General features: G+C 35.3%; 1 protein-coding gene across 2 annotated transcripts in view; it reads right to left on the reverse strand.

Moving 5' to 3' along the window:
- Positions 1-11,870, reverse strand: part of ALCAM (activated leukocyte cell adhesion molecule) — a 192,077-nt gene that overhangs the window by 19,357 nt on the left and 160,850 nt on the right. The window contains exons 9-14 of one of the 2 annotated variants that reach the window (XM_045540367.1): positions 9,847-9,959; positions 7,521-7,656; positions 7,279-7,412; positions 4,624-4,756; positions 2,712-2,750; positions 2,305-2,422 (exon numbers count right to left, since the gene is read on the reverse strand). In XM_045540367.1, coding sequence (XP_045396323.1) covers positions 2,305-2,422; positions 2,712-2,750; positions 4,624-4,756; positions 7,279-7,412; positions 7,521-7,656; positions 9,847-9,959 — 673 coding nt within the window. The remainder of the gene's footprint in view (positions 1-2,304; positions 2,423-2,711; positions 2,751-4,623; positions 4,757-7,278; positions 7,413-7,520; positions 7,657-9,846; positions 9,960-11,870) is intronic. The other variant, XM_045540368.1, reaches the window with a different exon arrangement.

The raw sequence follows: 11,870 nt of genomic DNA on the forward strand, positions 1-11,870 counted from the left end.
GCACAGACATTTGTCCAAACATTATCCTGGCTGTGTCTGTGAGGGTGATTCTGGAGGAGATTAACATTTCAGTCAGTAGACTGAGTAAAGCAGATCGCCCTCCCTTAGGTGGATGGGCCTCATTCAATCAACTGAAGATCTGAATCGAATGGAAAGGCTTAATAACAGAGGGAACTCCTCCTGCCTGACCACTTGAGCTGGGACATTGTTTTTTGTTTTTTTGTTTTAATTTTTTTTCTTTTTTTTTTTTTTTGAGACAGAGTCTTGCTCTATTGCTCGGGCTAGAGTGTCGTAGTGTCAGGCTAGCTCACAGCAACCTCAAACTCCTGAGCTCAAGGGATCCTCCTGCCTGAGCCTCCCAGAGTAGCTGGGACTACAGGCACTCACCACCATACCTGGCTAATTTTTCTAGTTTCAGTAGAGACGGGGTCTCACTCTTGCTCAGGTTGGTCTTGAACTCCTGAGTCCTAGGATTACAGGTGTCAGCCACTGTGCCCAGCCTGGGACATTGTTTTTTTCCTGCCTTTAGACTTGGACTGAAATATCAGTTTGTCCTGGGTCTTGAACTGGCTGTGTTTCCGACTGGAGTTTACAACACTGGCCTTCCTGATTCTCAGGCTTTTGGACATAGATGGAACTACACATTGGCTCTCCTGGGTCTCTGGCTTCCCAACAGCAGGTCTAAGGACTTCTCAATCTTCATAATCATGTGAGCCAATTCCTTATAATAAATCTTTCTTTACAAACACACACACACACACGCACACACACACACTCCCTGTTAGTGTGATTCTCTGGAGAATCCTGACTCAAAGTATTGGTGGGAACTTCTCAAAATGAAAGAATAAAAAGCCAAGATCAGTAGTGACTGTACACCAATGTGAGAATGGGCATTATGTGCATCAGTCACAACACACAACAGGAAAAATGCTTTTTCCTTATGTGGCAAAAGGACAGAAAGTAGGCATAGTGAGAGAAAGGAAGGCCTAGTCATTAAGCACAAAGACTCTGAAACATCACTATCTTAAATCAAAAAACAATTATGTCCCTTACAAACTATGTAACCTTAAGCAAGCCATTTAACCATTCTCTGCCTCATATTTTTCAAATGAAAAATATAAATAGTAATGATATCTACTTTATAGATGTGCTGTGAGAACAAAAGAACTCAATAGATGCTCATGGTGCAATGTGACTTCAAAATTTCTAAACTACTGCCTTGGATGGCAGCTCCTTTTGAATACTGCTTCGTTGGAATTGCCATATTTATAGGGTGAGATCATGGATCCTGGTTTGGGTCTGCTTTTTTCAATTTTATTTTAAGTTAACTTTCTTAATTTTTTTTTAAAGGGGATATATGAGACATAAAAAAATATAAAATTAAGTCTAAAGTTGCCAGTAGCTATAGACATCTCATTGTAGGAATCAATTTACTCCTTTATAAGATAAAGGGGTTTAAAACCCATGTTTGGAACAAGGAACATGCCACAAAATCCCAATGGAACTTTTAAAAAATGCAAACGCAGGAACCCCACCCCTTCCAGTTGCATCTGAATGTAGGGTAGGCAGGGAGCGGACAATGAGAAGTATCAGCCAAGTGTGTATGTTAAGAATCTTCATTGATTCATCAGGTTTTACTTTTAAACCACTGTTAGATGATTGGTAAAGTTCATACTATCTGTAATTTTATAACAAACAATTTTTAATCTTATATCTCTAAAGCATTTTTAAAGAAGTCTTGGTACTTTATCTAATCAAATTTTAAAAATTCAAGCCAAAATTATGATGTATTTTCTTCTGAAATAGATTCTTATATGGATTAAAGTTAACTATCTAGAATAGTGGAGTATTGACAATAAGATATTCCAACTCGTCAGCAGTTTCATTACTGTCCAGATCTGTCCCTGCAAAGATATCTGGCAGTCCCTACAAGATTAACCACTATTAATCATCATCAATCTCAACCAAAAGGTTTAGAATGGTTGACCTTTAGGTAGTATATGCTTTTAAAAAATTCACCCAAGCACTAAAAAAAAAAAAAAATCAAAGAATTGAATTCAGACTATTGACTGAGAAAAATAAAGGGACACATGTGAAGTCACACCTCAGGCCAGGTCTCTGATATTGGCAATGTAGTCACTGAAACAAAATCATATTGAAGCAAAATGGGATCAACCTGATTTGGAAGATATGTCTTTCTGATTGTAGAAATTACATGCACAGCTGCAGTGAGCATAATTAACACATTGTATTTTCTCCCAGTGACAGTCAACGAACAATGATGTTCTATTCCCCGCAACTCACTTTGACTTCTTTATGTACAGCCAGTAGACAACACCAGCAACAAGGGCGGCGAGGAGGAGACCAACAACAATTCCCACGATTAGTTTTGCCTGGTCATTCACCTTTTCTTTGTTTTCATCTACAACAAAGAAGAAAAATCCATGCAATTACAGACAGTGCCAAGGATTTTTACAAAGAAGTCAATCTAGTTATTACTTCTTAAAAATGTCTAAGGCTTCACTACTATGATTAACATGCAAACTTGTGATTTTAAAGGGTAAAATTTTAGTTTTTTTACTATCTCGTCTCATTTGCTGTCTTTAGTTCAAATCAGAATTGTGGACAGCTAATAAAATTACTTATATCATGACACTTCGTAGATCTTGAGCTGATAGTCAAGGAAGAAGAGTGGGCAGCATAGTACCTACCACTTATCTCGTCTGCCTCATCGTGTTCTGGAATACTTACTGAAATGAAAAATGTTAATATGAAATTAAAAACAAAATTTGTTGATATATGAAAGTCACCTTTACCATTATAGTATGACGTAGTAATACTCAATGATAAAATGTCTATGCTACAACTAAGGGTAAAAAAAAAACCACACTTAATAGAGCATGACCTTCCCTATAAAGAAATTAATCTTGTTTTAAGGGAGAGTAGTTAAAAGGGCAAATGTATTACACTACCATAGAAAATTTCACAGATTATGAGCTATTGTATTAATCTGAAATACATATTAATTTTTCCAGTATCTACCACCTTTTAATAATCCTTTTCTTTTAAGAGAAACAAGTTGGTACCTATGAAGTCTATAATGTGGTGTTTCTCAACTTTTCTCAACTTTGCAACCCTGATATAGGAGAATTCATTTTTATCCTCCAGTGTCAAGGACTTACCACTAGATGTTCTCAAAGTGGGAGGGGTAAGGTTGAAACTGGGGATGCCTCAGTAATCTCTGAGAAGCAACATATCTGATGTTTTCAAAAGCCCCCTAATGACTCTAACGGCACAATGCTCTTGGTTCATTTTAAGAATCACTGCTGTGTTGAAATATCATCTAATGTTAAATTATATAAATATTCTTCAAAGTACGTGGGTCTGCATCAGAAATGCCAGTGATATTTACTAAAATACAGATGCTCAAACCCTCCTCATACATACAAAATTCAGGTGCTCACTGAATTTGAAAACAACTGGATTAAATGTTGATCAAGCCACTGCAAGGCCTAGAAAACCAAAGCACACCATTCAATGTGCTAAAATAAAAACAGAGATTTGTGTTCAGGAAAAAAGAATAGGTTCTCTTTCTAGATAGGAGAAATCAATACTCTCTGAATTGCATTCTGAGCAGTCAATGTTCTTATTTTAGAGTTAAATTTGTTTGGTTCTTTTCTCCCGTCAATCCTTCAGGTCTTTATATTCCAGTCATAACTGTAAGGGACAATTATCTTTAGACAATTATTTTCTCCTAGTTCCTGCTAATTCCTAGCCAGTGTATCCCTAGCTTGCTAATGTCACATGCAGGATTCCTACCAACAGAAGAATAAATGTATGGTGGGTCAGTTAGTGTCCTGTCCAGAACCAATCCTCATTTTAGGCCAGTATTGATTTAAGGTTGACATAGCAATAGGAAGAATAAAAAAATTGAAGATTATGGGATATTTTTACATGAAATGACAACTGTTTTCAGAAGATGCTGTTTGTATGTATGTATTACCCTAATTTCAGCTTTGACAGTTTTTTTTCACTTTCTCTGAGATAATTTTCTTTATCCGATTTTTGGCTATGATTCAAATATGATATGATAAAATTTTGTAAACTAGATTTCATAAATTCTAATATCAGTCTTTCTAATTTGCCAAATGACTTTAACTTTGTGGCATTTTTGTACAACATAAAGATTGGATAAATATTGATGCCACAGAGAATTGGAATGCAAAATAACAGATTAAAGGGAATTAAAAATTTACCAAATTTAAAACTGTTACAAAAAACGTTTTAAAACAGTCTTGGAATTATCTCTACTCTGAACGCAAAACATGGATTAATTAAGAGCAACTCATTTCTTATTCTCTGTTGCTTTTGGGAAATATCCTGTAGAGGATAAGGTCTCTGACCTATAAAATATGAAATGATTTAACTGTCAAGACAAGGATAGTACAAGAATGGACACCAGGAAGAAAGAAAAAAATAACATTATGATGATGATACCAAATGCAAAATAAATAAATAAAACTTACCATAATGTAGTACAGGAAGATGGAATTGAAGATTTTAAACTAATGAAGAAAACTTCAAATTTTCTTACTTTTTTAATGCCAGAAATGAAATACTCACTAGCAGAGACATTCAAGGAGTTTACTGTTCTCTCCAGCTGGTTTTCTGCTGTGCAAGTTAATGTAACATTCTCTTCAGGGGAAATGATAATTTTACTATAATACCTGCCATTGACATAAGGAGATTCCTCTGTCTGGAAAAAGAAGAAGGAAGATGGGTTTAGAAATAAAAATGGATTCAAAATCTTGGGCATGAGTACTATTGAATGTAATAGAATAGGTGTGGTGCTCTGTAGAGCAGTCTGGTGTTCAGGGGCTAACATCATAGAGAACTATATGGGACAATACCTACAAAGATTAGCAAATCTGTAATGAGATTTCTTTTTACGTTTCTATTGTAAATTATAATAATTAAATTAATAGAAGTTTTCCTTTTCAATGGAATCGCAGGTTTAGTCCATAATTTGGCATGATGACACTTCTCAAAATAATTAATTAGTGATTATTCAATCTACGATTTTCCCTCCATAAATGTAAATTTAATTATTTATGAATTTGATCACTGTTCTTCACTGTGGGGATTGATTCCTTTATCATAAACCATTATTTCTAAGTGCATATGTATGTATGATTTGCTCATGGGTAAATGAAACCATTTTTCCTAAATTTTTCTGTTATAAATAAAGAGGAAGGATTTGTTTCAGTGACTGCTAAGTCCATTTGATTTTTGTGACAGCAATCACCACATTAAATTCCTCCAAACATAAAAAAAAATCCGCTTTAATCTCATCCCCAGGATTTGATTCCTAAAACCAGCAAGACTAAAGCAAATAAGCACTTACATTCTTTTCTCAGTCATTTTATCAACATCGTTTCTATATAGTTCCCTTTCTATATGGCTAAGTGCCTTTAGGGCAAGAGCTAGTCTCAAGATTTGGGATATCTTCTAGTTGCTGTGGACAGAGGAGGGGCAGAAATATCTCATAGTTGTAAAATAATAGATTTACCAAACTTTTGAGGAGGGAACAAATAAAAGATTATGGCTGCATCAGCACAAGCCTAAGAGCAAGAAAAATAACATATCACCTAGTGGGCCGGAATCAATCTTTCTCCTTGACAATGAAGTATGGCATTATTATTTCTAGCCTCATAGTTCACCTGCTATTTTTTTCACTTCCTACTAGGATTTGTCATATGATTTTCTCACTGAGCCTTTGTTTTTGTTACTTTAATCTCTACAAAATATATTTGCTCATTTCTAGAATGGTCTTTTAAATATTTGTATCTTTTCATTCATCAAATATTTATTGTGTGCTAATTTTTCTATTTCTTATGCCTGCATTACCAGTACCAAAAAGTTCTTTTTTTTGCTGCACTTATTACTTAATTAAGCTAGAAAGTAAAAATAATAGCATAGGAAAGAAACAGCCACTTTTTTATGCTAAAACATGGATCTGTACATTGCCAACTATTTAGATGGTTCAAGTCTTCATTCTGAATCAAGAAAAATGCATTTTCTTAGGCAGAAAAGGGCTCCGAGCCTCCTTGCCTCCTCTCTCATGCTCTCTCACTGTGTCTCCACCACACCTGACCAAATCAGGAGTCATCTGCAGCAAGTGTACTCACTTTTTTGGGGGCTTCCATACCTTATATACATCACCCATCGGTGAAAGAGCTAAAATCTACCTTGCTCTGCAAAACTGCATTGCATAAGCTGGACCAGTGGCCCAACTTCTCCAGACAGAGGAAGAGTGGAGATTTTCATTTAAAATTGATTTTCAGCTCTTTGCTTTATACATATCTTTTTAAATTTCGGCTGGGTTAAAATCTGGGAGGGAGGCAGCACAGGAGATTCAAATAATCAAATGGCACTGCTGGATGTTCCTGAAAAGTCTTTAATTGGTTCTACTGAGAAAAGGGGATATGAAGACTGTTGTAGAGAAAATGGAATTAACAAGTATGTCAGTAACACAAGCAGATTGCCAATTTAGTGGAATTACAGTTCGGAATCCCCAGTGACAGACCAGATTATCTCTCTTTTTTTTTGATCAAAGACTTAGTTTTGAAAGAGAATTGCTAGTAGTGTTCATAAGTTCTTAAGCATTTCCTATTAAAAAAATTTATTATTATTAAAATGTTCTGCAGAGGGTAAAAATATTAAGATTTGGTTTATAACCCCTTTCATTCAGAAGAGCACATTCTAGACACTATATTTGTAGCTTGCCTTTTTCTGGCCCTAGCCCTGGAACAGACATATCAGATCGTATGTTCACAAGCAGTGACTCTGTTCTTCACCCCTCTCCTGTGGCCCAGGTTTCAGAAGAAATATCCCTTAACATGCATCAGTAAGCAAAGTAATGGAGGCTACTTATATATATAAGATGTATAAGTTTGTAATGCAGAAAAGTATATACCTTAATGTTTTAGTCACCCAAGTTTCAGGAAATTATGACCATGGAGCAACACTCAATTTACATCCTTTAAAAAAAATATATACTGACAACAGAATAATCATTCTTCCATTCTCCATGGCCCTGGGATTTAAAATTTCTCTTTGCACCTTGTTCTTCCTTTGGGAAAACTAAGAAGTTAGCAAAAGCTTCCTCTGAGAAGATCACAAATTGCATATGGTAACAAACCAACCTACAGTTTAGGTACCTAAATAAAACCCTATATTGGACCAAGTGCAGAATATAATGAGGAGACAAATACTTGCTTGGTTTATGACGCTTCCACTGCCAGTAATTGTCCACTGTATAGCTGGTTTCGGAAAACCTTCCACGTGGCAGATTATTGTTTTAGACAGTCCACTGGGATCAGTTTTCTTTGTCATTTTTATTTGAGGTTTTCCTAAAATATCATTACAATTTAAATATGATGTTGAACTGAGATCATAAAAGAAACCAGGTATCAAATTCTCAAAGAATAATTTGAGTTGGTGCCCAAACATTTGATTACCTTCTACAATGAGAGTCAATGACTCGCTTTTCTTTAGTCCTTCAACCTCTTGCAGAGCAGTTTCACAGACATAGTTTCCAGCATCCTGATAATGAAGACTAGAAAATGATGGGCTAGATCGAAGCCTGATGTTATCCTGATTAAATAAAAAGTAAATTACCTCACATGGCACAATTATAACTCTCTTTGTATTTATTAGATAATAATTAAGCCTAAAACTATTCTTCTGGGTGTAATAAAAATACAAGCTTCTTTTTCTTAACTTCAGATGCTTTCAAAAATAGATTACCTTTTTCCTTTGCCGTTTTAGAATCAGACATATCAGAGTTTTATTGCAGACTCTTCCGTTTACTGAATGTATAATTTGGAACAAGTTCATAAACTTTTGAGACTCAGTTTTCTTATTTGTGAAATGGGATGATAATATTGCCATATTGAATTGTTATAAGGAGTTAATTATACAAATAATGCTATGTGTTTACATTAATGAAAGTTTTCAATTGATGGTACCAACTCTTTGTGGTGTATGCAGATGATCTAGGATTGACAGACATGGAGACTTGTGGTACCCAATCAATGATGGGTGTAAATGACTGAAAATCATTTCATAGCATACAGTTACCAACATACAGGAGCCATTACAGAGTGCTATAGTATGAAAGCATACCCGAATTTTGTGTTGGAAACTTAATCCTTAAATTCACATGCTGATGACATTTGGAGGTAGGATTTTTGGGTGGCAATTGAGATTAGATTAGGTCACTAGGATGGGGCCCCCAATGGGACGGGTGGCTTTATTAGAAGAGGACAAAAGACTTGAGCTGGCATGCTCTTGCCCTCTCACCATGTGATGTCCTTCACTATATTTCTATTCTAATTTCTAAGAGCAAAGAAAATGTAACATTTAATTTAAAAAATCGCCTCCTATACAGAAAATAGTCTTATTTTACTAGGAATTGAAATGTTCCTAAGCAGGCAATTAAACACAATCCTAAGATTGTATAGTGACTGCAGTTGATGTTAAAAACTGGTTTAGCCACAATAAACAGTTTCTCTAGTCCTGCAGTAAAACCTGCTATGAGTGTTTATACAGTTGTTATATTAGTTAGGCTAGGTACCTAGAACTTGTCTAGCCTTCTGAACACTGACTACTACAAATATAAATTTCATGTTAAATATGCAGTCTACGAGATGATACTTTATCTTAGAGAACAAGTTGTGATGAGGCTTTGGCTGAAAGAGGGTGAAACAGAAGCAGAGCTCTAAGAGTAAGAGAGCAAGTAACAGAAAATTGAGCATTCAAAGGGATCAAAGAGCAGAGAGTAAAGCAATACAAAATAATTTATATTTCCATCAAAAAGAAACTCTAGCAATAAATTTTTCCACAATTTTTTATAAAGATAATTCTTTTCAACTTCTATTTCAAATGGTATGTGTGTTTTCTCTATATATCACTGGTTAAGAGCTCCTGTTGCAAGTCATGCTCTCATAAACAAAGGCACTGGGTGTTAGGATATACTAACCAAGGATTTAAGTGGAGGAATCATAATCACAACCTTTTTCTTTGCTAATAACCTTGCCTCAGATCACCAATCATCAATCCTACTTTCTCACTCTAAAAAGATAGCAATGAGTCCCCAGGTAACAGCCTACATTTCAGATAATTACAAGCATATAAGCACTCACTCAGGAAATACTTATTAAGCTCCCAGTATGTTCTAGGTGTTACTGTGGCCCAGGGATGAAAAGATATTCCTTCTGAGAGGCTCCTAGTACAGTGCAACCTGCTTTCAGAAACTTGAGTAGTTTTCAGCAGCAGAGGGAAAGAAAGGTGTGTTATCAAAGCATAGTGTTTATAATCAGACAGGCTGGTCTTGAGTCTTGTCTCTGTCAGTCAGGAGCCTTCTTGCCTCAATTTCTTTGAGTAGCATGGGGGAAACAATAAATAACCTTCATATTGTATAATAAGGTTGTTGTATGCATCATGTAAAAATAATGTGAGTTAAAACATACTGTAAATTGTTAAGCCCTAAGGTATATAACTATGTTTGTGTGTATGTACATACACACTTGTATGTGTGTAATTACTTAATATACACACATAATTAAGGTAACACCCCAAACTGAGTTTTAGAGCATCAATTATGGATGCTAACCTGTTGTTGAGTGCCCCTAAAATTTTATTGTGATTTGATTTGCATTATTACTGAGAGATAAAATTAACATGGCTGTATAAACATATCCACGAATATATGTATTTGGACAAAATATAAAGTGCAAAAGAAATCAGTCCAAAGAGCAGTATAGTACTGAGAAATATACTCACTTTCATCCACACCACTGTTGCATTCCTACTGGCAGATATTGTACATGACACAGGCAGGGCATCACCAATCTGCTTGGTCACTTCTCCACTTGGGTTTAAGGACAAATCCAAATCTGTGAACGAGAAAAATCTGCTCGAAATACAAACTCCAAGAATTTAAGACAATAAAACTATTTTGGAAACAAAAGAGGAAAGAAAAAAATCCTTCTAACTCCAGTTAAAAATTCAGAACTGATTTATGTGACTCAAATAACGACCGTAGAACAATCAGCCTAGTTTCTCAAGCCAGCTTTGAGACCAGTTTGGACAAGTGAATGGTCAATCTAATTGATCAATTATTTATTTGCAGTTAACACGATTGATGTTTTGAAGGCATATAAATATTGCCCTATGTTATATCACCTTGAGAAAAAAATCTTAAATCACTTCTGGAAGAAAATACAGAAAGATGTTGACTAGGTAATACCATAAAAGAGATGGTAAGGCATTAATGTTGGAAAATCAAATATATTTAAACAGTAGGTGATAAACTGAAAAACTATGAGGTAGTCTATGTATTTCTCCAGAGGAAATTGACTATGGTAGTAGATATTTTTAAAGAATGCTATTCCATTTCTCATGCAATTGATGTTTTAAAGAAGATCTATTATTAGGTACACTATCAGCAGAAATCATTTTTTCAAAAGAAAATATAAATGCATCTAAGGGTACATAATCTTTCAGATGAAAACTAATTTCTGTAAAAATCTTAGTGTCATACTATGATCTATATGAGGAAAATCCAATTCCATTGAACAAACATTTACTGTACAGCTACTATGTCCCAAGAACTGATGGGAGACGCAGAGATGAATAATGAACTTACAATATAATGAGGCAGAGGTATTATGCACTCAACTGACAACAATACACAGCCCATGAGATCAGTACCCAGCAGCAAGCCTGCTACAGATTAAGAGCTCAATAAGTATTTGTTGAAGGATTAAAGACAGGCTACAAACAGAGGTACAAACAAAGACTTGTGGGAGTTTAGAGAACAGAGCCTATCTTGTTTCTAAGCAGTAATAAAGGATTTGTTTAGGAGGCATTGCATGGTTGTGGCCTCTGACGGTTGATAAGCGGAGATGTAGGGAAAACTTTTGCCATATAAGCAAAGGCAAAGAGGTGAGCGAGCTTGGCACATTTCACAATGGTGCATAATCTGGTATGAATGGTGATAACTCATGGAAGGGAAACCTGTACAATTATTTGAAGCCATACTGCAAAAGGCCATGCATGGAGTTGGGACTTTATTTTAGGGTATGGTGATCTGCCATTGCACTCCACATTTCTTCTTAGTCTTACATGTTGTAGTTGCAATTTGTTGATTGTTTGTAACATCATTTTTTCTTTTTAATTATTATGAGTACATAATAGTTGTATATCTTTATAGAGTACATTTGATTTTTTATGGTTTATAAAATGTCACATGGTTACTTAGAGAGCTAAATGTGATGTTTTGATACAGAGAAGCAATGTGAATTAATCAAATCAAGGTATTGGGGTGTCCGTCACCTCAGGCATTTATGCAACATCCTGTTAAATGTTTGTCTCTCCCGTTAGACTGCAAGCACCATGAGGGTGGTGACCGTGACTTGATTTGTCACTGATGTACCCACAGTGCCTGCCACAGGGGAGGCTCTCAAACACTTATTGTTGAATGAATGAAGGGAAGGAGCATGCTTTCAAGGTTTTCTCATTAATATTAAAAATGCACCATCACATAGAAAAGTGGAATTTCTTCAGAATATTTGATTGAATTATCTTTAGATGAAAATGAGTTAGAAGATTTTATTAGCTGGATAGTTAATTTGCCAGTGAGAAGATAAAAGATTTTAAAGGATAATTATGAACTTTGAAAGTTCTGATGAAGAATCTATGTGTGCATGGATTGGCAGAGGAATAGTAGCTGTTTCATCAGCAAACGGGAATTTGTAGGCTGAGAGTCTTTATGAGAGGTCTGTTCTGTAAACATGTACAGGAAT

The sequence above is a fragment of the Lemur catta genome, chromosome 1 (assembly GCF_020740605.2).
Source record: "Lemur catta isolate mLemCat1 chromosome 1, mLemCat1.pri, whole genome shotgun sequence".
NCBI classification, from domain to species: Eukaryota; Metazoa; Chordata; class Mammalia; order Primates; family Lemuridae; genus Lemur; species Lemur catta.